This window comes from Taurulus bubalis (genome assembly GCF_910589615.1).
Source record: "Taurulus bubalis genome assembly, chromosome: 14".
NCBI lineage: Eukaryota > Metazoa > Chordata > Actinopteri > Perciformes > Cottidae > Taurulus > Taurulus bubalis.
In genome coordinates this window covers 14,669,540-14,693,406 of record NC_136602.1, presented here as the reverse complement: position 1 = coordinate 14,693,406, position 23,867 = coordinate 14,669,540, and the positions used below count along the sequence as shown (strand labels likewise).

General features: G+C 41.7%; 1 protein-coding gene across 1 annotated transcript in view; it reads left to right on the top strand.

The window, feature by feature from the left end:
- dst (dystonin) overlaps positions 1-23,867 on the top strand; it is a gene marked incomplete at its 5' end in the record, with an annotated part of 100,839 nt that overhangs the window by 74,091 nt on the left and 2,881 nt on the right. Inside the window, 42 exons of the mRNA XM_079229655.1 lie at positions 2,338-2,499; positions 2,707-2,877; positions 3,136-3,302; positions 4,045-4,204; positions 4,437-4,763; positions 4,921-5,005; positions 5,273-5,514; positions 5,649-5,855; positions 5,970-6,089; positions 6,213-6,320; positions 6,411-6,629; positions 6,711-6,914; positions 7,122-7,353; positions 7,821-8,047; positions 8,148-8,270; positions 8,370-8,471; positions 9,072-9,173; positions 9,498-9,671; positions 9,869-10,024; positions 10,232-10,429; positions 11,032-11,160; positions 11,663-11,833; positions 12,961-13,116; positions 13,490-13,696; positions 13,936-14,055; positions 14,654-14,823; positions 14,945-15,104; positions 15,587-15,781; positions 15,857-15,985; positions 16,362-16,505; positions 16,649-16,837; positions 16,933-17,062; positions 17,254-17,417; positions 17,521-17,683; positions 17,780-17,934; positions 18,027-18,101; positions 18,289-18,306; positions 19,095-19,211; positions 20,692-20,809; positions 21,577-21,690; positions 23,207-23,397; positions 23,627-23,737. Coding sequence (XP_079085781.1) covers positions 2,338-2,499; positions 2,707-2,877; positions 3,136-3,302; positions 4,045-4,204; positions 4,437-4,763; positions 4,921-5,005; positions 5,273-5,514; positions 5,649-5,855; positions 5,970-6,089; positions 6,213-6,320; positions 6,411-6,629; positions 6,711-6,914; positions 7,122-7,353; positions 7,821-8,047; positions 8,148-8,270; positions 8,370-8,471; positions 9,072-9,173; positions 9,498-9,671; positions 9,869-10,024; positions 10,232-10,429; positions 11,032-11,160; positions 11,663-11,833; positions 12,961-13,116; positions 13,490-13,696; positions 13,936-14,055; positions 14,654-14,823; positions 14,945-15,104; positions 15,587-15,781; positions 15,857-15,985; positions 16,362-16,505; positions 16,649-16,837; positions 16,933-17,062; positions 17,254-17,417; positions 17,521-17,683; positions 17,780-17,934; positions 18,027-18,101; positions 18,289-18,306; positions 19,095-19,211; positions 20,692-20,809; positions 21,577-21,690; positions 23,207-23,397; positions 23,627-23,737 — 6,612 coding nt within the window. The remainder of the gene's footprint in view (positions 1-2,337; positions 2,500-2,706; positions 2,878-3,135; positions 3,303-4,044; positions 4,205-4,436; positions 4,764-4,920; positions 5,006-5,272; positions 5,515-5,648; positions 5,856-5,969; positions 6,090-6,212; positions 6,321-6,410; positions 6,630-6,710; positions 6,915-7,121; positions 7,354-7,820; positions 8,048-8,147; positions 8,271-8,369; positions 8,472-9,071; positions 9,174-9,497; positions 9,672-9,868; positions 10,025-10,231; positions 10,430-11,031; positions 11,161-11,662; positions 11,834-12,960; positions 13,117-13,489; positions 13,697-13,935; positions 14,056-14,653; positions 14,824-14,944; positions 15,105-15,586; positions 15,782-15,856; positions 15,986-16,361; positions 16,506-16,648; positions 16,838-16,932; positions 17,063-17,253; positions 17,418-17,520; positions 17,684-17,779; positions 17,935-18,026; positions 18,102-18,288; positions 18,307-19,094; positions 19,212-20,691; positions 20,810-21,576; positions 21,691-23,206; positions 23,398-23,626; positions 23,738-23,867) is intronic.

Here is a 23,867-nt window from a genome sequence, read left to right as displayed (position 1 = left end):
AATGCCGGGAGAAGAGCCTAGGGCAATATTCTTTGGATAGGTGACTGTATTGAAAGACTGGATTTTTATTCCCCGTACGGATTATGACGCTGCTATACAGTCCTAGCATTTGTTTAGGATTTAGGATTTTATATTGTTTGACATTTTCGTATTTCTAAAGCCTTTTATTAAAAAAAAGGTTCATGGTTTTTAAAAGAAAATCTCCATGAGCAATTGTTTATTTGACTTTGAAAGACAAGTGGAAACATTTAGTATTTATTTCATAACTTCTCATTTAAAAAGAACAATTACTTTGCACACAGTTGTTTCTCGTGTAAATTGGTCACATTGTGCTCTTTTTTTAAATGACTCCTTTTGCACTAAAGCAACACATACCTCAAAGGATTTCACTACGTCCTTAATCATTTCTTTGTAGTGAGTTGTGGCAATTGTTTTATCATGGGCAAACCGCTGAGCAGACCAGATTGCCTCAAACAAAACCCTTCCTGTGTGGGGAAGGGGGAGGAGGAGGATCTGAACATTGACGACTGCTATGTGCCCCAGAGGTCCATTTATGACACTGTCCGGCTCAACGAGCAGATAGACTCGGGCTCTAAAGGCAGCCTTTCTTCACGCCACTTCACAGGCACCCTACCTTACACAAACCGCACGTTGGACCTCAGCAACCTGTGTGGAAATGGAGCTCTCTCTGCTTCCAGTTCATTTGAGCTCCGAAACCGCAAACCTGCCATGCTGGACGAACGTGCTGTCTTTGATGGACTTCGGCTCAATGGGCACATCATTAGGGCGACTGATACAGTGCTGCCTAAGTCGCGTCTCCAGGGAGGGGAGAAGAAGGATCATCCGCATCATCGACGTTCATGGCGTACCTTTGCCCCAACTAATTTGGGCGAGTATGCGAGCCGTAGTGGGACCTTGCGTTCCGGGAGTGTTGAGAGGCCGGGGTTGATCAATGGCAGGAAAGGGCAGAGTATGACCAGCTCATTGACATCTGAAGAGGACTCGGGTCTGTACAGCCCTACTGTGGACAGGGAGCGGCACGCACATAGAGCCCACAAACGAGGAGGCCCCGGTACAAGGAGCCTCTCGTCTTCAGAGGCGATGCATATGTCCGGGGATTTGAGAACCGGCCGGTCACTCAGCTCGGGGCAGGAGGAGTTCCCTTTCTCACCTGCAAGGGACAATCTGTCTCTTTACCACAGCAGCAGTTTGGTCCAGGAACTGCGACAAACGGAATCTGGTGTGGTGAATCTCAATGAAAAGGATACCCTCAGTAATGGGGAACACAAATACTCCACAGGGAGGTTATCCTCAGGGTCAGCCTCCAGGACTCAAAACGACAGCTCTGGATGGCGTTCCAGGACGTTAACAGACTATGATGAGCTGTCCACCGCTGAGCTGTTAGAGGATGTGTCATCTCAGGAAGACTGCGAGTTGGTCAGTGTGGTGGTGACACAGCCGGAGAGATACGGGAACTCTGTAACTCTACCCATAGAGAGCCGCCAGCAAACACAACCATGTACCTTGCAACAAGGAGCGTCCAAGTACAGCATGGAGGAGCTGGAGGAGTTTCTGCAATCGGTGGAGGCATGTCTGCCGAAAAGTTTACAGACGTTTCAGCACGCAGGAGAGCAGGAGATAGAGGCCTTACTGAATGCCATCGCTGCATGTCCTGAAATGAACCCGATGGGTTTTTACTCCCCACAGGTGCCTCAAAAAATCTTTCTTCCTTTGCTAGTTTTGTTCATTGGCTATTCCAGCACATGTTTCACTCGATTATACACCTCTCCAGATGAGTTTTTTTTTTTTTATATCTGATTAGGTTTTGCTCACTATCTCAGCCTAGAAGTCTGTCTATGTGATTGTGCACAGCTGTGATTTAATTGTTAACTCTGCTTTTCTGGAAGTTGCTCACTGGTTAGGGAGTTGTTTATACCAGCTCGATGTTTAACACCAAACCAGAGGTAATGTCTTTGCAATCATGTCTCAGGATTTGGGATAACTTCCTGGCATTCATTTTTTTTAGATCTAAATCATCAAATTTATATATTTATTTTATGTTTCAGAGAACGGGTTGGTGTGAAGATTAGCCACACAAAGTGATGTTTAGAGCACGGTCGCGGACTCAATGTCGTAACTCAATGTTAAAGGGGGATTTTTCAGAAATAAGAAGATACTCTATTAGTTTTGAAAAATATAATTAAACTAATGCATCATGAAATCTCTGGTCTTCACACTGGAAAAGTAATGCAGTTGGTTCAATGATCCTCCAAATGAAACTGGTGAAATTGTAATTTCATCATTTCAAATATTCATTCTGATTCCATTTGTCTTCAGGCTTTTCAGAAAGAGGACATTGATCCGTTGCAGACGCAGCTTCAAGACATCAGCTCCCTCGGCCAGAGCCTGATCCAAAATGCTGCCAAAGGCACCAGCACCAAGAAGCTTGAGGATGACCTGGAGGAAGTCAACACCAAGTGGAATACCCTCAATAAGAAGGTTATTTGTTTTATACAACTGGTCTAACTGGTTGATCTTTGCTTGTGAATAGTGGTTATTATAATTTAAATTACAAAGCGATATTGTCAGTGTAATGACTCATCTGTTCATACTATTTGTTCTAGTTTCATGCTTTAAATAAGTTACTGGGTGCAGTTTTAAGTTAGCTTTCAAAGGTGACATCTATATGAACCATGTGGTCTGCAGGTTGCTGAGCGTTCGGCCCAGCTGCATGAAGCCCTGTTGCATTGTGGGAGGTTCCAGGATGCTTTGGAATCCCTGCTCAGCTGGTTGACGGACACAGAGGAGCTTGTGGCCAATCAAAAACCACCATCTGCAGAATTCAAAGTTGTCAAGGCACAGATCCAAGAGCAGAAAGTAAGGCGTGTCAAGCACATAAACACACACTAACAGGTCTACTTTCCACTTAAACACTAAAAAAGGCCACACAACATCATGATTTTGCCCTTCGTCTTATTTAATTGACATTCATTGGTAAACACAAGTGTGGCACACAAAGCTTTTTGTTTAATAGAAACTTAATTTGTGCCAGTTAAATGTACTGTTTTTCACCCTCAAGCAAAGCTTGTGGTTAGAGGCGCCAAATAACTCTCCTCCTTTGTTTGTCTTTGACAGCTCTTACAGAGACTGCTGGATGACAGAAAGCCAACAGTGGAGCTGATAAAAAAAGAGGGAGAGAGGGTTGCAGAACTAGCAGAGTCTGTGGATAAAGAGAAGGTTGCAAAAGAGATTGAATGCCTGGGGCAGAGGTGGGACTCTCTGCTAAAGAAGGCTGAAAACAGGTCTGTATGAACCACCAAACGTCCTTCTAAATGCAATGCTCCTGTGTGATTCCGAATGAAAAGTTGCTCATAAAACCCCTTAAGATTTAAAGTGTTCCCCTTATTGAATTTGTGTTTTTGCCTGGATTTAGATCGGGGTATATTCAAAATTTATAAAGAATGTTAAACTCCTAAATCCACGTTGATCTTCCTCTCACTGGAACTTTAAGGAATAGTTACACGATTTATGAAATGCACTTATTCACTTTCTTGCCAAGAATTAGAAGAGACAATATCACTCTAATGTTTGTACTGTAAATATGAAGCTAGCCAGCAGCCGGTTAGCCTAGCTTAGCACAAAATCTGGAAATACGGGGAAACGGCCTGGCAGTTTGTTACCTTCAAACGGAGCCAGGCTAGCTGTTCCCAGTCTTTGTGCTAAGCTAAGCTAACCGGCTATGTGCACTGAATAGATGTAAAAGTAATATCAGTCTTCTCTCAACAAGAAATAACATAATGTCAAACTATTCTTAAAGTGGTGTTAATGAAAGTTTTTATTAGGTAATTTTGTTTGGATCAGGGAATATTGTAAACGTGTTATGAATGTAAAACTCCCAAATTTACTTGCACTTTAGTCCAACTGAAGATGAATTCATATAAAGACGGTATATTCAACATTTCCCAATGAACTTGCCTGTCACTCTGTCCATTGCTGTGCTTTGCTCCTGATCCACTGCTGTTTCTATCTGCTTGAATGTGTCAGGCACAAGCAACTAGAGGTCATCTTAGTGGTCACTCAGCAGTTCCATGAGACACTCGAGCCCCTGAGCGAGTGGCTCGCCGCTACAGAGAAACACTTAGCCAACTCCGAACCCATCGGCACTGAGACGTCTAAGCTGGAGGATCAGATTTCTCAGCATAAGGTAATATCCATCATTTTCCATCATTCCCTTATGTTTTGGATGTTTTTATGACCCAATCAGATTTGTCCAGCCAAATTCAGTTTCATTCATTTTGCTCATCCCTTTAAGTTTGTGCTTTTCATTATTTCTCATTCAGTTTTTCCTTAAATTTCAGTTTCATATTTTTGTTTTGTGTACGTGTTTTCTGTTTGTGTCATTTTCCTTTGGTTTGTTTCCCATCCCCTGTGGTCAGGCGTTAGAGGAGGAGATTATGAATCACAGTAAAGACCTGTTACAGGCCGTCAGTCTGGGTCAGATGCTCAAGACTGTGAGCTCAATGGACGAAAAAGAGTCTGTTCAGTCCAAACTGGACTTCACCCAGGCCAGATACATAGAGCTCCAAGAGCGATGCAGGAGGAAAGCCGAGATGCTGCAGCAGGCTCTCGCAAACGCCCAGGTGTTTGGAGAGGACGAAGTGGCACTCATGAACTGGCTCAACGAGGTGTACTCAAGGCTGAGCGAAGTGTCCGTGGAGGACTACAAAGTAGATGTTCTTGAAAAGCAGCTGGCAGAACAATGGGTATACACTCCTCCTCCTCAGGCCATGATGTTGTCCTTTCATTTAAGTTGCATCAATCATGTTCCACTTGATTTGGATGATTTGTGCGCCATGCCTTTCTTTACAGCGGAAAGTTTATTTTCCCCCTCAATGACTTTAGGCTGTGTTCTCCTTTTAGGCACTACAAAGTGATATTGTGTTGAGGAAGAAGAATGTGGATCAAGCCATATCTAATGGGATGGAGCTTCTGAAGCAAACAACAGGTATGTCTGACTTTATGACTTTCCTGTCACAGTTGATAGTGTTGAATGTCAGCAAACAGTTTTGTCTCTGTAATACACATCATAAGGCGTATTGTCTTATTTAGGGAGCAGTTCAACAGTAGTCAAGTCTTTTTCCAAAACAAAAATCAGTTTTTTGTGAATTTGTGCAGGATGTTGCTTACATGACTGTAATCTAGCACCATGATGTAAAGCAGAAGTGCAAAACTCCTTGAATTAATATAACATTATTTCAATATTTATTTATAGGTGATGAGGTGGTTGTTATCCAAGGCAAGCTGGATGGAATAAAAACAAAGTACGCTGAGATCAACTCTATGAGTGACAGCGTTTTGAAGACGTTGGAGCGGGTTTCTGGTCTCTCTACTAAACTGCAGCAAAACCATGAAGACCTGAGCTCCTGGCTTGAAAAAGTAGAGGCTGAGGTCAGCGCTTTTGCTGATCAGGAGCCAGCAGGCGAGCAGCTCATTCAGGCACAAAGCAGGCAGAAGGTAAGAGTTTCAGGTTCGAAAAAGAAATAAATGCCAAATGTAATTTTTTAACATAAAATATCTCTTCTTTACAAATACATCTCAATCATTATGCTAAAGTTGGTGTTTGATGTGTTTAATGTAATCTTGTCCAGGACTTGTTGAAGGAGAGCAAAGACCAAAAACCTGTGATGGACAAGCTGAATGAGTTGAGTAGCTCTCTCTTGGATCTGATCCCCTGGCACACTCGAGAGGGTCTGGACAAGCTGGTGACTGAAGATAATGAGCGCTACCGAGCCGTGTGCGACACCGTCACCCAGCAGGTCGACCAGATCAACGCTGACATACTCAAGTCACAGCAGGTAAACCAGAGCAACCGATGAAGAGCTTTTTCTTCTACTTCTACTGTAATATCCATTTTTAATTAAGAGTTGAAACGTTTTCTGCAATGGAAAGTCATTTTTGTCTGTTTCCAGTTTGAGCAGGCTGCAGACACTGAACTCTCCTGGCTGACTGAAGCTGAGAGGAAGTTGCTGTCGATGGGCGAGATCAGGCTGGAGCAGGACCAAACCACATCCCAGCTCCAAGCACAGAAGGTTTGCCTATCATACTGTGTGTTGCTGTGTGTTTGCAGACACAGGCCTCCATTTAAACTAAGTAAAGTAAACAGAGCTTTTGTTTTGTAACATCCAGTTAAACTCACTCTACCGGTTTTCTAGACCTTCTCCATGGACATCATGAGGCACAAAGACGCAGTGGACGATATTGTGAAAACAGGAAAGGCCATCATGAACAGCAAGAACCCAGACGAAAAAGAAACCTTGAAGGTGAAAGCAATTTATTTCCAATTTTGAAATGGGTAATTATTCATTAAGAATATGCACAGGTGTTAAAGGGTCTTGTTGGTTTTCAATCAGGCCAGGACCCAGACGCTCTTGGAGAAGTACGGCATGGTCAGTCAGCTCAACTCGGAGCGCTGTCTGCAGCTGGAGCGAGCCCAGTCTCTGGCCAGTCAGTTCTGGGAGACCTATGAAGAGATGTGGCCCTGGCTTCAGGAAACCTTGAGCGCCTTCAGCCAGCTGCCGCCCCCCTCCATTGAGTACGAAACACTCAGGAAGCAGCAAGAGGAACTCAGGGTAAGAAGCCAACAGAATATGTTCAGAACATCACTTTTATTTAAGCAATGATAAGTTTAATCAAAGTGATATTCTCTCCAGCAAATGCGAGAGCTGATTTCAGAGCACAAGCCCCACATTGACAAGATGAATAAGACGGGGCCTCAGCTACTTGAACTCAGCCCGGTGGAGGGAGTGCCCATCAGAGAGAAGTACACAGCTACGGACCAACTCTACACCAAACTCAAGGCTGACGTCAAGCAGAAGGCTGCTACTCTGGATGAGTCCATCTCCAAATCCACCCAGGTGAGGAGCAGTTTCTGTGTGTGTGTGTGTGTGTGTGTGTGTGTGTGTGTGTGTGTGTGTGTGTGTGTGTGTGTGTGTGTGTGTGTGTATATATATATGTACAGTGTATTTCTGTAACAGGAGAGCCACACATTTCTCCAGCTGCCCATATTAGATCATGAAGTATATTTATAAACTGACGTGTTTCCTCTCTTCATTCTCCACCAGTTCCATGATAAAATCGAACCGATGCTGGAATCCCTGGAACGAATCGTTGAACGCCTGCGGCAGCCTCCATCCATCTCCGTGGAGGTGGACAAGATCAGGGAGCATATTACTGAAAATAAAGCCGTCTCTGTGGATTTGGAGAAGCTGCAGCCCTCTTATGAGACACTGAGGCAGCGAGGCGAGGAGATGATTGCACGATCGGAAGGAGCAGACAAGGACATTTCTGCCAAAGGTATATTACATAATCTTAGTTGATTTATTCACTTCATTTTGTTATTTAATGCAATCCAGTCAAAATGGTTATGCCTTTAAAAGGGCGTTGGTGTGATTAATAAGAGCCAATAAGACAAATAGCTTAATAAAAGGTTGGATAAACATACTGAACAATCACTGTCCAAACCGTTAATTCTCCCCCTATCACAACATGTGTATTCATTCTTAAAATCCTTGGCTTTAGATCTTGACTTGAGTTTTGTATCACTGGACTGTGAAAGCTCTCCTCCAGGTGTGGCTTTATTAGGATGCCATTCTTTTTGTAGGTACAAGTAAAAATCAAAGCAAGAGACAGTTTCTCATTAAACCTGTACATGTGTGAGATGTATTCTCCAGCTGAGGAATTCATGCTTGTGGTATTTTGTTTGTATTCCACATTTAGGTTTTTAATCGATTCTTCATATATTAATTTATTTCTCCCCCAAGTTGTACAAGACAAACTGGACAAGATGGTGTTCCTCTGGAACGATATCCAGGCCTTACTGGAGGAGCGGGAGGCGAAGCTGCTGGATGTGATGGACATGGCCGACAAGTTCTGGTGCGACCACTGTGCTCTCATCGTCACCATCAAAGACAGCCAGGACCTGCTGAGAGAGCTGGAGGAGCCCGGAGTCGATCCATCAGTCGTCAAACAGCAGCAGGAGTTTGTTGAGGTAGACAGATCCCCAAAAAGGAAATTACTGAATCAACCAGTGGGTAATTAATAGTGTAGCAGCGCTTCTTTGTTTTAACAACTGCTTTTGGTTTCTCCAGGGATTTAGGGAGGAGATCGATGGGCTGCAGGAAGAGCTTGATGTGGTTCAAAACCAGGGTGCAGAGCTTATGATAGCCTGCGGGGAACCCGATAAGCCCGTCATAAAGAAAAGTCTTGACGAGGTAATAGATAGCATGCGTACTCTTTCGTCTTCACTTGATGTGCCCATGCTGTTTTCTTGGTGCATGGTTTGCGGTGATTTACTTGTGTAATTTTTCCAGGTGAACTCAGCATGGGAAAATCTCAATAAGACTTGGAAGGAAAGAGTAGAGAGGCTGGAAGAAGCCATGCAGAATGCTGTGCGGTTTCAGGATGGCCTGCAGGTACGCTGATCACCGCTTCATTGTATTTGAAGAAAATAATGTGAAATAATCCTCTGAATGAATGAAGTGTGACACAGTGAGATTTGCAGGCTGTTACTCATACAGTCCTTTTCATTGCTGTTGTTTCTCTTCATTGTATGACTGACTATTGAATATCATTGTCCATAGAGACATATACATGCTTTTAGTTAAACACACACAGGGAGCCAGCCAGTTTTTAGTGAAACCACAGATTACAGTGCTTTTTTATTGCACTAGAATTAAGTGATACAACATTTTATGAGAGACCTATTCATTTTAAAACAATAAACACCAACCCCAGTGCTTTACAATATTTGTCTCAAAGTTTGACTTGTGTAAATGAAGATTTTTTTATGGTGGGAAAGGACGAGTCCTCTTCATGGCTTCTTGTATAATTACATACTTAAAGGATTACACCCATAATATCATTTAGGCTTGTTTTTCTATTTTATTGTTTGTTTACTTCAGTTGTCCACCGCCTGTAAGATTGAATAACATGACACAAGATGTGAAACTTGACTCCCTGTTCACTAAGCTTTGTTTTCTCCCAGTAACAATGGTTTCCCACCTTGTATGCAGGGTATGTTTGACTGGGTGGATATTCTTGAGAGCAAACTGGATACAATGTCACCCGTGGGCACAGACCTGGAAACTGTCAAGCAGCAGATTGTAGAACTCAAGGTACAGTCTTGTCTTTATTTTCAAATATATATAACAGCAGGATATTCTTATAATTAACTTGTTCTGTGTCTTATCAATGTACTTATTTACTGCAGTATTCACTGTTACAGGGGCTCTGTCATACAACAGCTGTGTTTATGTTCAGTACAAAAGCTCTGGAAAAAATAGCTTTATCAACTAGTCACACTGTCTTTGATGTACAATAAGACAAATCTTGTCCTGAAAAGACATAGCTAGTAGGGTCAAGTAAGTGTATTCTCCTCAAAGCTTTGTACTTCTGTTGACTGAGTGGGTTGTACCACTGTATGTGCTTTTGTGTGTCAGGAGTTCAAAGGAGAGGCCTACCAGCTGCAGATTGAGATGGAGCGGCTGAACCACCAGGCAGGCCTCCTGCTGAAGAAGGTGACGGATGAGGATGATCGCTGCGCCATCCAGGAGCCAATGTCGGAGCTCAAGATGCTCTGGGAAAATCTGGATGAGAAGATCATCAGCCGACAGGTCAGAGAGGGGAAACAGCTTCATTTACCCTGTTCAATGTGGCAATATGCTGTTTCAATACAGTTTGCAATAACTCTCTATGGACAATAACACGGACTCACCAATGGTTTAAAGGCTGTATAATATGTTGTATTGTATGCTTGTCAAGTGTTTTCACGCACTGCAATACCTAATGGTTTAATCTGTCATTTATCCAGCACAAACTTGAGGGAGGCCTGCTGGCACTGGGCCAGTTTCAGCACGCACTGGACGAGCTGCTGGCCTGGATGAGCCACACAGAGGAGCTGCTCAATGACCAGAGGAAGGCGGGAGGAGACCCCAAAGCTGTCGAGATCGAGCTTGCCAAGCATCATGTACGACAAGGAGTCATTTAGTTTTTTCTCCATGCAAATTCAAACAAGTTTCAGAAGTCAAAGGTGCCTTTGTATGACCATGGTATTAGCATCAGAAAAGAAAGGAAGCAGTAAATGTACCAAAATTAAATTTAAGCCAGGCAGTTTTAGTTTTGTCCTTCGTGCTTCAAATCCATCCACCCAACATCGGCTGCTTTATCTCTACAGGTCCTTCAGAACGATGTGTTGGCTCACAAGGCAACAGTGGAGTCCGTCAATAAGGCCGGTAAGGATCTGGTGGAGTCCAGCGCTGGAGAGGAAGCTTCTAGTCTGCAGAGCAAACTGGAGAACCTGAACCAGCGGTGGAAAGACATCCTGGAGAAGACGGGACAGAGGAAGCAACAACTACAGAGTGCTCTGCTTCAGGTATTAACATTTCACCACATCTTAATAGGCCTTATTTATAATTCTGTATGTTTCATAATTTGTGATTGATTCTTTTCTTCCAAGGGAGCAAGTAAATTACACCAGTCATAATTCCTTTTTGGAGGAGGGATTATTTTGTTTGCCCCCCCTCCTCCCTTTGCTTTCTATGTATAACTTTGACCTTTAGCGGGGTGCTTTGATATGAGAAACAGAAATATAAATATATATATATATATATATAAAATATGTCCTGGATTTTGATTTGTGTTCAAAATATGTTTAAAAATAATTTTCAAGAACACATAATCTGTCCCAGGTTGAGAGGTAATTAATTAATTTGGTATCTAGTTAACTTACAACAGGTTACTTAACAGTTCATTAAAAATAAAAGTGACATTTTCCAATTTTTTTTAATTTTTAATCAAAGACTTAATTTCATTACAATTGAGCCTTTTTAATTTATACTGCTAAATAGCTACTTTTGGTAGCTGAATGAATCCAAGGAATTAATAACTCAGATATCCTCCTATCTGAGCCATTGGCTGCTCACAATGAATGTGTGTGACACCTTTTGTCCTGACTCAGGTTGTATTGTGTTGTAGGCCCAAGGTTTCCATGGTGAGATAGAAGATATGCAGCAATGGCTGAAAGACACAGAGCGTCAGCTGTTGGCATCAAAGGCTGTGGGAGGCTTACCAGACACGGCCCGGGAGCAGCTTAACGCCCATCTGGTATGTGTTTAACAATATGAAAGGCCGCATGCAGATGGCAGGCTTGCAAATGAGACGACGATGTCTTTTCTGTGTTTTATCTAAGTGTGAAAATTAAATGACATTACAAAATACACTACTTGCATCTCCCATACAGAAGATCACAAAAAGTGTATCAAATTGATTCAGCCATGTCTGACTATAATGAATTTAGGAATGTGTCCCTCCTTTGTTTTCCTTTTCTTTAATGGGGGGACACTTTCACAACCATCTCTCCCTGAACAAGCATCAGTAGTCACATTTTATGGAGCCAAAACAGAGGGATTGCTGGTGGGAACGAGCCTCTGAGAAGCTTATTTTTTCACCATTTTGGGACTAGATTTGGACTGACATCAAAATAAAGTGCACCGGCAGATTCAGCACATACACTTTAGACTCTGCAGACTTCCCTAGCGGTACCTAGGTGGTACTTTAGTGTGTTTGATGATGAAAGCATGCCCTAATGTCTCTTGTCTTTTTGCAGGAGTTGTGTTCTGCCTTCGAGGTGAAGGAAGAGCTGTATCAGGAGCTGATGAACAAGGGTCACCAGTTGCTCGCCATAACACCCGAGGGTCCTGACAGCAACACGGAGCAGGACCTCGCCAACCTGAAGGACAAGTGGGAAGCTGTGCAGGGGAAGGCCGCTGAGAGAAAAGTATGTAACGACTAAAGAGCTGTGGTTGAGCTACAGAGCTCTAAGCCTAATCATTCACAACATCAGCTTTAGGTGCCATGGAGCTATCGCTGACATACTATTGAGCCATGACTCTGTGTTTCTAACCCTCTAATCCCACTGCTGGTAATGAATGGTGTAAGGCCGGCGTGTTGGCAGCGACACACAGGATGTGGTTACACTGTAGATCACAGCAGGCGACTTACTGGAAAACAACTGTGGTCTTGTCTCATATGTACAGTGAACACTCGACAAGTACATGAGATGTATAATAGAGCTAAAGTAACATCTGAGCCAAGATAAAGACTCATCGGTCACGATGTTGCTCTTTTTGACATCTTATTTATGTATTATTCCTTTGCGACAACATTTTCTCACTTTTGTTCCTACAATAAATAAACATAATTTAACAGATAAATCTCCTCTCCCATTTCCACTCTCACTCCAGATATGGAGTTCCTCATTTTGCTTGAGAGTTTGCTGAAACATTTTGCTTTTGCTTCCTATTAACTTTGGTCCCGTTCCCAGAATTTCAGTCGGGTAAATCTTGCAGCTGCTGGCCAAACTCTCTCCGGCAATGTGACACTTCTCTTGTCTAGTGGGCCGAACAAATCAATTCAAGCAAAGAAGAGTTTAATCAAATAATATAATAAGTACTGTTTATTGAATTGTAATTCCATATTTAGCAAGACTCAACATGATCCACAATTTATAAAAGAAACATATTATTACCCGTGACTCATCAGGTTTTTAACGTCATTAACACAGCATTTACAGCCATGTGATGAGCTTGTGCCAGTGGATGTTTTCCAGCGATCGAGTCACTGTGGATGTTTATCTCATTCGATTAAAAGCTCATCATTCCCTTTCTGCTCCACCATCAGCCTCTCCAGAGATGTTAACTTCCTCTCTTCAAATAGAGGTCATGTTCGGCACAAATGTGAAATGTAATTGTTTTCCCCCTCCTCTTCATCTGGTGTTGTGGCAACCGAACGGTTTGTTTTCAGCAGGAGGATGCAGCTTATAATAGAGCCCAGTTTTAGAGACAAAAGACAACAGGATTAATTCCACCTCTATGCGTGGACCCTGATGATGTGTTGTGTCTACAGGTGAAGCTAGAAGAAGCCTTGACGTTGGCCACGGATTTCCACAACTCTCTGCAGGACTTCATCAACTGGCTGACGCAAGCGGAGCAGACGCTGAACATGGTTTCCCCGGCCTCCCTCATAATGGACACCATCATGTTTCAGATTGACGAGCATAAGGTAATGTTTGTATGAAGAGGAGGGAATGAGGACATAGCACTCTTTTTCATGTGTGTGGTTGATTGCTGTTACTGTTGTTGTTCAGTAGAAGCGTTTTAAGGCTTTAATCCATCTGCTGTGCTGGTGTGTCATTTGTTTAGCCAGTGAAAAGTCAGTGTCATACACAAAATAGCAGTTTATGTTTACTAATTCACCATTTGGCTTTGCCATCAAGCCAACATTGACTCAATGACTCCATCTGTTTGGTCTTTTAGAACAAAGCTCATTAGCACATCAATCACATGAATTACCTCAGCCGTCATTTAAAAAGCCTGTACTCCCTTTTGAATTTATGACACCTGACCGAAATGTCCCTCCTCTCTGAACTCTGCAGATGTTCGTGACGGAGGTGAACTCCCACAGGGAAGACATCATTGAACTGGACAAGACAGGAACACATTTGAAGTACTTCAGCCAGAAACAGGATGTGGTCCTGATCAAGAACCTGCTGCTCAGCGTGCAAGGCCGCTGGGAGAAGCTGGTGCAGCGGTCTGTTGAGCGAGGTCGTTTGCTGGATGACGCCAGGAAGAGGGCGAAGCAGGTTGGGAGGCTTTGTTTCACTGCTGTTTTTTTTAAATGTTATAATCATTGGAAAGCTCTGGAAACCGTATATTAAGCCTGTTTTGTGTTCTGTCTGCAGTTTATTTTAGCGATTTCATTAGTGTGGGCCCTATTCTGTTCCTTGGGCCTGAAAAAACAATCATCTGAACAATTTCGCCATAAATCAAGTGAAATCTAATATTTTTTTAATGCTTTGTTTGTTTCTTTATCTTTCATTAGTTCCATGAAACATGGAATAAACTGATGGAGTGGTTGGACGAGTCTGAGAGGACTCTGGACTCAGAAGTGGAAATCGCCAACGATCCGGACAAAATCAAGACCCAGCTGGCGCTGCACAAGGTGAACGAGCGTCGTCTCATCACACTTCACTGTGGAAAGAATGAAAGTTAAAATAACCAGGGACCTTTGAGAGAAGAGTTTCATTATTTATTTATTTTTTACAAATTGGAATATTGAGACAGCTGTTTACTTGCCATGTGTTGGAAGCAGACAAATCCAACTACATTAGTCGTGCATTTACTTGCAATACAGACTACCAAGTCCTATCTTGTGGTTTCTGCAGCGTTATGTGCGGATACTGTGCTAATCCTATCATAATCCCGGGATGGACCAAATGTATTAGGAGCCACTGTGTTTGGATACTTTTAATCTCTGTGGAGCGGTGGCTCTTGAGATTTGACCCCCTTTTTGGTTCCCTCTCAGAAAACAGTCTCCTTAATCACACAATACACGCAGATTAGGATCCTATCTGACATGCCAACAGTAGCAGGAGGGAAATCTGAGAAAGCTCACCTTAAGCCTGTGCATCTAAAGATACAGACTTCAAACAATCTACTAACCTTGACTATTGTCTGCCTCGTTCATTATTTTAGTGAAGCCAAACTTCTTTATTGTTTGGAGGTTGGAGCTTTTTGATGACAGCGTTTCTCATCAACAGGAGTTCCAAAAAGCTGTTGGCAGCAAACACTCCGTGTATGACACCACCTCTCGGACAGGACGGGCCCTGAAAGACAAGACCTCCCTTCGGGATGATAATCAGAAGCTGGATGACATGCTGAGTGAACTGAGGGACAAATGGGACACTGTTTGTGGCAAGTCAGTTGAAAGGTAAGGACACATCTTTGCACATTTTATAGTGCATTCTACCGCGTCAACTACTAATCACACTGTTTTGCGGTGAGATTCTCCGTGCATACATAATCCATCCATAATGTGTGTTCTCCTGCAGACAAAACAAGCTCGAGGAGGCCCTGTTGTTCTCCGGACAGTTTACAGACGCTCTCCAGGCTCTCATTGACTGGCTGTACAGAGTGGAACCTCAACTGGCTGAGGACCAGCCCGTACATGGAGACCTAGACCTGGTTCTCAACCTGATTGACACCCACAAGGTAGGAAACCACACCAGACCACCTCACAGCATGACACAAAGCTTTGGTTAAATAATGTCTTTCGTGGCACGTTTAAAAGCATAAAAGTTAAACTACCCTTTTCTTTTCATCACTGGTTTTGCTCATCACAATAGTAACAAAGGACACTTAAACCACATGAGCGTTGCACTATAATTCAAACAACAGAGGGGTTAGCATTATTGTATCTTCTCATTGAGAGGCCCTGTTCTAAAGTTTACTGTCCAGTAAAGATGTCTGGTCATTCACAATGTTGTTATTAAACATAACTGCACTACATCAGAAGTTATCAATGTTTTGCTGCACCAACAGCTGCGACTCTGTTGAAGGTGAATGTTCTAATCCACAAGTACAATTTCCCTCTACTTTTTCATTTAAATTAGAAATAGCAAAAATATGTTATTACAACAATATTAAACTAGTAAGTACGTTGTTCATGCCTTCCCTTATTTTTTTCGCTGCAGGTTTTCCAGAAGGAGTTGGGGAAGAGGACAGTAAGCGTCCAGGCCCTCAAGCGCTCAGCCAAGGAGTTGATCGAGAGCAGCCACGATGACTCGTCCTGGGTCAAAGCCCAGATGCAGGAGCTCAGCACCCGCTGGGAGACGGTGTGCAACCTCTCGGTGTCCAAGCAGGCCCGGCTGGAGCAGGCTCTGTGTCAGGTATGTCCCTACAGTTGTCAGGTAGAACGTAAACTGACTCTGGGAGCCTGACTGATCTGTTTCCTCTGGCTGCAGGCGGAGGAATTTCACTCCACGGTTCACATCCTGCTGGAGTGGCTGGCTGAGGCGGAGCAGAGTCTGCGTTTCCATGGCAGCCTGCCTGACGATGAGGAGGCTCTGCAGACGCTTATCGAACAACACATGGCAAGCATTGCAAATATTTATAATGTCTTATCTTAAGCAATATCTTTAAGTATATATTTTACATTTGGACAGTGTTGGCTGTTTAAATAAATACATGTAACATGCTGGCATCTTCTTTTGTCAACTGGCATCTTCTTTTGTTAACAAATCCATTTATGTAATTGCAGCATGTCTGGAAGGAGATCTTTCATTCCAAACACAAACGCAGTGCTGCATATTTTTTGCCGATATTTTCTCAGCTATGATTCCATCTTACTAAAATAGCTCTGCCTTACTGCAAATTTAAAAAATAAATGTCACAAGCAATGTTTTATTTAAATTTTGCTGAAGAAAATCCAGTTGAAAATCTAATCTTGTCCCATTTGCTATTTTGAAGGAGTTCATGAAGAAACTGGAGGAAAAGCGAGTGGCCCTCAATAAAGCAACCAGTATGGGGGAGGCTATTCTGGTCATCTGTCATCCAGACTCTATCACAACCATCAAACACTGGAACACCATCATTAAAGCCCGGCTCGAAGAGGTCAGTTCACAGTTCCATACATGCCTTTCATACCGATCAGAATGACAGAGCACAATGCAAATCAATTATTTGGTGGTATGTGTGTGTGTGCCTCATCACACGAAAGCAATAGCTCAGTAATGTGTGTAATGTTACTGTTACAGGTGCAGGCTTGGGCCAGACAGCACCAGCAGCGACTGGCCACAGCTCTCACTGAGCTGTTAGCCACTCAGGACCTGCTGGAAAATCTGCTGACATGGCTCCAGTGGGCTGAGACCAACCTCAACGATAAGGACAAGGAGCAGCTGCCGCAGGAGCTTGGAGAGGTCAAAAGCCTCATAGCAGAACACCAGGTAAAAACAATTATTTAAATGGTTTGATGGTTTTTTTCCAGGCTCTAAGTTTTCATGAACCATACTGGATGCATACTTGTTGCTTTTCCCTGCAGGCATTCATGGAGGAAATGACTAGGAAGCAACCAGATGTTGACAAAATCACTAAGACACACAAAAGGAAGGCTGCTCTGGAGCCTCCAATCCAGTCTCACATCCCAGTGCTTGACAAAGGAAGAACTGGAAGTATGTAGCCCATTATTACCCCTCACAGAGCGTGACCTCAGCCATCTGGCCCGGTGTTTAGTCACTGCAGGGTGACGCGACATCCTCATTTAGTCCATGTTAGCACCTGGAATGATGTCACTGCTAATCTATTCCTCATTACATGGTGAGAGCACAGTCACTATGAGTTTTTTGTCTTCTTTCACCTGCAGGAAAACGTTCTCCCACACAAACAATGTATGCGTCAGCAACCCAACCTCCCGTTGAAACCAAGAACCCGCGGGTTAACCTGCTGGTCACTAAGTGGCAGCACGTGTGGCTGCTGGCTTTGGACAGACGGAGGAAACTCAATGATGCCTTGGACAGACTCGAGGAGGTAATCAAGCACTCAGGTTTAAACACACCTGTTCTCAGTATTATTACAAGCACTTTTTTTTCTGCAAATCTGTGCTCCAACGACCCTCTATGTTTCTGTGCAGTTGAAGGAATTTGCCAACTTTGACTTTGATGTGTGGCGGAAGCGCTACATGCGCTGGATGAACCACAAGAAGTCTCGTGTCATGGACTTCTTCCGCCGCATTGACAAAGATCAAGATGGGAAGGTGACCCGACAGGAGTTCATAGAGGGCATCCTCTCCTCCAGTAAGTGCCATTCAAACATACAAACTCACAAGTGAACGGCATGTACCACAGCCAGCAAAATGCTCATTTTGTACCACGTCAATGTTTCTTCAATAGAATTCCCCACCAGTCGTCTGGAGATGAGCGCTGTCGCAGACATATTTGACAGAGACGGTGACGGCTACATTGACTACTATGAATTTGTGGCAGCTCTTCATCCCAACAAGGATGCTTACAAACCTCTAACAGATGCTGACAAAATTGAAGATGAGGTGATCCAAACTCTCATGTTAAGAATTTCTAAATTAAAATCGAGAGACACATTTAGAGAATTTTGTTTCAATAAAATCTTGTCTGCTTGTAGGTTACGAGACAAGTGGCAAAATGCAAATGTACAAAACGATTCCAAGTAGAGCAGATTGGTGCCAACAAATACCGGGTAAGCAGATTTTAATCATGTTTTATTTAAAGCAATTGTTACAACAAATACATGATTGTGAACATTTTTAAATATGAGCAGATATAAATATTACAGAAAGGTAAGTGCTGGAAAAAGTGTCAATAAAAGCCAATACATGTTAAAAACTCTAACCTTTCTATATGTTTATTGTTCCTCACATCACCAGTTCTACCTTGGAAACCAGGTACATATGAAAGTCTGTCTTTACCCCTCTGTTCTGTGCCTTAATATGTTTGCTTTTGAATTAACACTCTCTGCCTAGATTCCTGGCTGATGTTTACAGACTGAAACTCAGAAGTAGAAATAAACATCTATGGCCGTCTGATTTAATCCATAAGGAACTCTGGCCTAAGAAGTGTTTTCAGTCTAATATTAAATGGTGTTTAAAGTCAGTAATGAAAGAAGAATTAAATGTGTTTTGAGTGTGTGATTCTTGCATTTTTCAGATTATTCTGACATTTTGTTTTGTTGAAAAATAAGACAATCCAGGTTAAACATAGTCTATTATATATTTATGTATCTGCTTTTGAGTTTCAGAAAATACAATATTACAAGCCAAAACCATTTCAGCCCATAATGTGTATTAGTCCATGGGCATAAATTCATCTGCTGGGCAGCGTGGGAAAATAATGCTTTCTGTGTGCTTGCCTTTGGCTTTTCATGGGAATGATTTATCTCAACATTGGCTGACATACTTTTGTGTAAATGAGACTGTTTTATTCATTTATTTTCATAGTTTGGCAACCTTGAAGATTTTAATGAATATTTTGCTTTTCTTACCTTTTGAGTTGACAAATTGCATGTTGCAGTTTAAATTCCATTACTGATATGTGTTCAAATGCCACATGCTTCCTGAAGCTTGTTTGGATGAAGATGAATAATGGGAGGTGTTAGGGGCATTCATTAGTGTTGTATGAACTAGATTGTATTGATGTGTCACAGAACAATGAATTTAAATAATTCTTTTGACAGTTTGGTCAGGTGCACTGCTTACATGACTCCTTACTCGCCGATGAGACAATAGCAAACAGGGAAAATCAAAATCTTACCCCCCACCTACACGTTGCAGTTTTGGAAAGCTGTATTCTGGTAAATGGTTATTCTTAAGATGTTTCTTGTCCCTCTTTTTTCTCCAGATCATCATCACATTTAATGTATTTGATCACTTAAATCACCAGTGGCATTAAATCATTATAATAATCATACATTTTTTTACCAGTCAAAGAGACATCATAAGATAATAGGCACTTAGCGGAGGCTCATCATTGTTTGGTCATGTCTGCGTGTCACACTGTAGTGGAGTAGACGGAAATGATTTGAACCATTCCTCATGTTGTTCTCGGTGTGTCATTGAAGCTAGCTGCATTGGATCTGCATCCGTGTCAATGCATCCCGAGCATTCGAGTCGTTGTCGTAGAAAGTGCAACAAAGCGCTGGATTGCAGGAGATTGCTGTTTGTCCGCTTGATCTTGATGTGGAACTGTTTCTGGACAGAAAGCATGCGGCTGTGATTGTCCTTTGTGAATGATGTCTTTGTGCTAATGCTCATGGTCATATCCAACTGGCTGACTTCTGTCCATCACCTCATAAACCTTGAGCCATTCATATTCATAATATGCATATTGTTCCTGTGGTTGGTATGATGAAGAAAGTATTATACTCTAGTGCCTTCTGGTGGTCAAATAATGTGCCTTCAGTTAATGCTTTTTTCACAGGCTCAACCCGCAGTGGTGCCAGCAAACTGAAGCCAGATGCTGTCGGAATGAGACTAATAAAACCAAAAAACACACATTAGCTGAAATTGTTCCAAATTTAAAAAAGGTCCACGGCCATATCATAAAGCTGTAAATACTGTGCAGCGTACAGGACTTCACGTTCAGTTTGCTATAAACTGTAACAGATCAAAGTAGACCTGATTCTGCTATTTCAGAGTAAACATTATTACATTATGTGTCAGTAAAATAGTCTACTTAGCTATATAAAAACTATATGTTGTTACTAAGTTATCAAAACTGCAGAAAGCCTATATTAGTTTATAATTTAGTTTCAACGGTAAATTACTCAGGCTTAACATCAACTGCTTGTGTGTATGAGTAAATATCAGGTATCAGTCGATTTAGCATGATTTGTATTTGTATATATAATTTACAAACAATACATTTGAATCACACCCACCAGCACACAATACTAGAAGAACACCAGTTGGATTGACCTTTGTGTAACTTGTGTCTCTGAGAATGAAACTGAATATGTATGTTTTTGTGTCATAATCCTGTTGGTGTAAATCTGTGCAACATGAAAAGGAAATCAGAGCTGAAGTGGACAAAAAGCACCTTTGATGGCTGCTTGATTTTTGCATGTACAATTCGGATTTAAATTGTCTAATTCCAAAAAAGAAAAAGAAAAAAATTGTAAAGAAATGCAAAAATAATTGCATAAAAATAATTGGAATAAATGTGATTCTGTTTTCCAGTGTTGCACTGCTTTTAGCCTGCAGTGAGTGTTTCTACAAAGGTCGTACAAAGGTTTTCACACTTCCCCTCTCTGTTTTCCTTCCCCCCCGTCGTAGTTTGGAGACTCTCAGCAGCTGCGCTTAGTACGAATTTTACGCAGTACTGTGATGGTGCGAGTTGGAGGAGGCTGGATGGCTCTGGATGAGTTTCTGGTGAAGAACGACCCCTGTAGAGGTGAGGTCAAAGGTCACCACAACAAGTCACAATGCAGGACTAACAGATTACATGCTGAAAGGTGCACACATCCAGCTGTGTGTAGACTGACTAGAATATTGCAGTTTGGGTCATTAATGCATTTTTTAAAGTCTCATTAGGAAGGTGAACATTGCTGAGTCTCTATCAATCTGATTTTGATGGTCTGACTATTATTATAAAGATTATATTATGAATATTTTAACAGATACAGATCTAAAATAATGTCTCTGAATCATTACAATGTCTAATTACAATGTAATGTGATTTTAAATCAGTTTAGGGTGAGGATTGCATATGTATACCATACATTAATTACAAGATTCAATTTAGCCCATAAGAGAAAAATGACCTTTTTACCAAAATGGTAAATGTTATTAGTGTCTCATTAGTTAATAAAAGAATTCCGAAATAACTTACAGTAAGGGAATTTGTATTTGCTCCTTTCCAGATCCATCAAAGGCTTCAGAGAGTTTAAGAGTCTAATCCTCAATTTGAATATAAGTGCATTGTTAGCAGATTATTAGTTTTATTATTTAATTAGTTTTATTATTATTTTTAGCAAAGTCAAAGTACAATCACTGATCCTGCCTCCATAAGTAGACCACTATGAGACAATCCTCTGTGTTAATGTGAAGTGAAAATGCTCTCTGTACTCTGCTTGTCTCTGCTATCTTCTGTATTAATGTTCAATTTCTGTATTTCCTACTAAACCTTCCTCCCGCTGAACATGATATCATTTCTTCTAGTTCATCACCACGGAAGCAAAATGTTGCGCTCGGAATCAAACTCTTCGATTACTCAGTCTCCTATAGGTTGGCAAATCTCACACTATCTCACCTCGCTCCATGAACCCACCTGTGGTATGTGTCTGCACATCCGAGTGTGTGCCTGTGTTGATGTCCCATAGCTCATCGTGAATGGCATTCTCAAACACCGGCTTCACTCACAGTCGGCTGTCATTCAGCTCCATCTGGTTTTCATGCATGCAGTTGTTTTGTGTGACTCACATCGCCCGATGCCATTTTCTCTTGAGGCAATATTTTGGGACTTGACGCGGCAAATGAGCTCTTTTGTATCTCTCAGCATGCAACGGTTCTGAGCCAAGCTTCTTTTGCAGTTTTCAGGTTTGCTTGACAATCAAACAAATAAAAACCCGTGAGAGATTCTAGAGAACCGTAAATATAAAACGGGACTAACATCATCATTGGGGGAAATGATGTTGTCTGTATATAATACACACACAAAACTGAAACAGTATTTATTGCACTGTTTACTTTGTTTGACAGTGTGTCTCAGCGATCACATCTGCATGTATGCCAGTTGGTTTTTCACACATCTGGTGCAAGTTTGGTTTCACTGTGTGTAGATTGTGTATTGGTTTTGTAATTCTCCTCATTTGGGCCGTTTTGGGTGTGGGAGTGTTTGAGCATACTTTGATATGTTTGAATCTTCTCAACATTTGTTGAGCAGTCCAAGCAAACAAAAAAGTATTGCTGGTTGGGAAACAAAGTGTATTCCACTACTGGTGCAGCAGTATGGATAAGGTGTGAAACAGCATGAGTCTTGTGTTTTCATTGTTTATTCTGTATTTTTTTCAGTACATTCTGCTTTATTTAAAAACACATTAATATTATTATTAGTCACACTTTATTCCCAATAATTTCCCAAAAAGTTTTTTTTTTTAGAAGTTACCTGAAAAGAACTATGTAATATGGTGCTAAAAGAAAACAGCTGTTGGAAATCGCATACATAGGTACTGTATCCTACATACATGGTATGCACATACTGCATACTATCTACTGAAATATTGATGCCGTATGCCATTACCAGCAGACGGTTCACTCTGAAGTAAACTCAAGCAATACTTCTTCTCTGCATCATATGACTCTACAAACAACTACAATCAACATTACCTTTTCAACTCTATTAAATAGTTTCCAGTATTATTTAAATTGTTTATATTTTATTGTTAAATATGTTTGAGCATGTTTGTCCAGTAAGCTCACGTCGCATACTCAGACATCTTGCAAATGTAATACAGTACATCCGGTAATTCTTGCATACACAAAATCCACATATTATTACATTTCTCCATAGCCAAGCATACAATCCCAAAACAAAAAATATAAATAGATGAAATATGAAAATAAATGAAGAATCAATTCATATTTGCCCGAGTGTAAATGGAGCAGTTCTTTCAAGGAAATTTCTATTTTAACCATAATTGATACCAAACTAATATTTATTCATGGATAATTGGGGACTTAAAGTGGAAATAATTGTGTTTACTCACTCCATCATCAACACAAAACTACTAATGAAAGTATTCCCAGTTGTATTTATTTAATACGGCTAATTTGGGGTGTCATTTCTTAGCTAAAGGCAGGACCAACCTGGAGCTGCGAGAGAAGTTCATCCTCCCGGAGGGAACCACTCAGGTGATGGCGAGCTTCCGTTACAGAGGCCGAAGATCTCGGCCATCATCCAGAGGATGTTCTCCCAACAGATCCACCTCCAGTCAGAGCTGTGCGGTCCCATCAACCCCAGCAGTGACCAGTACACCCAAAGTAAGAGGCTCTACTCTGCCGTGAGAGCCAGTTCCCTCGTTGTCTGTCACACTGTTGATTGATCACTCCCCATCATGATTTCCCTCTTCTTTACATGCCATATTTCTTTATATTCACATTTTTTGATCACGTTCTTGTTCATTTTTTGTGTTTCTTCCATCTAGTCTTTCTGGTAGTTTTTGATTTGTGAATCCATATCTGTGTTTTTTGATTTGCCATTGTTTCCCAGACTCCCCAACACATTACCCGCAATTATGATAAGCCTTGGCTTACAAACAGCAAACCCTCCACTCCTCTTAAATCATCAGACTCCTTTGGGAGCCAAGGTTCATCCTCAGAGGTATAGTCATATAGTATAGTCATGTACAGCACATGATGTGGGACGCTTCTGATTTATGACCCAACTGAAATCTGCTGCACAACTATCAAAACAGAGACAACATGTATGTATCGCCAGTAAGGCCGGATAT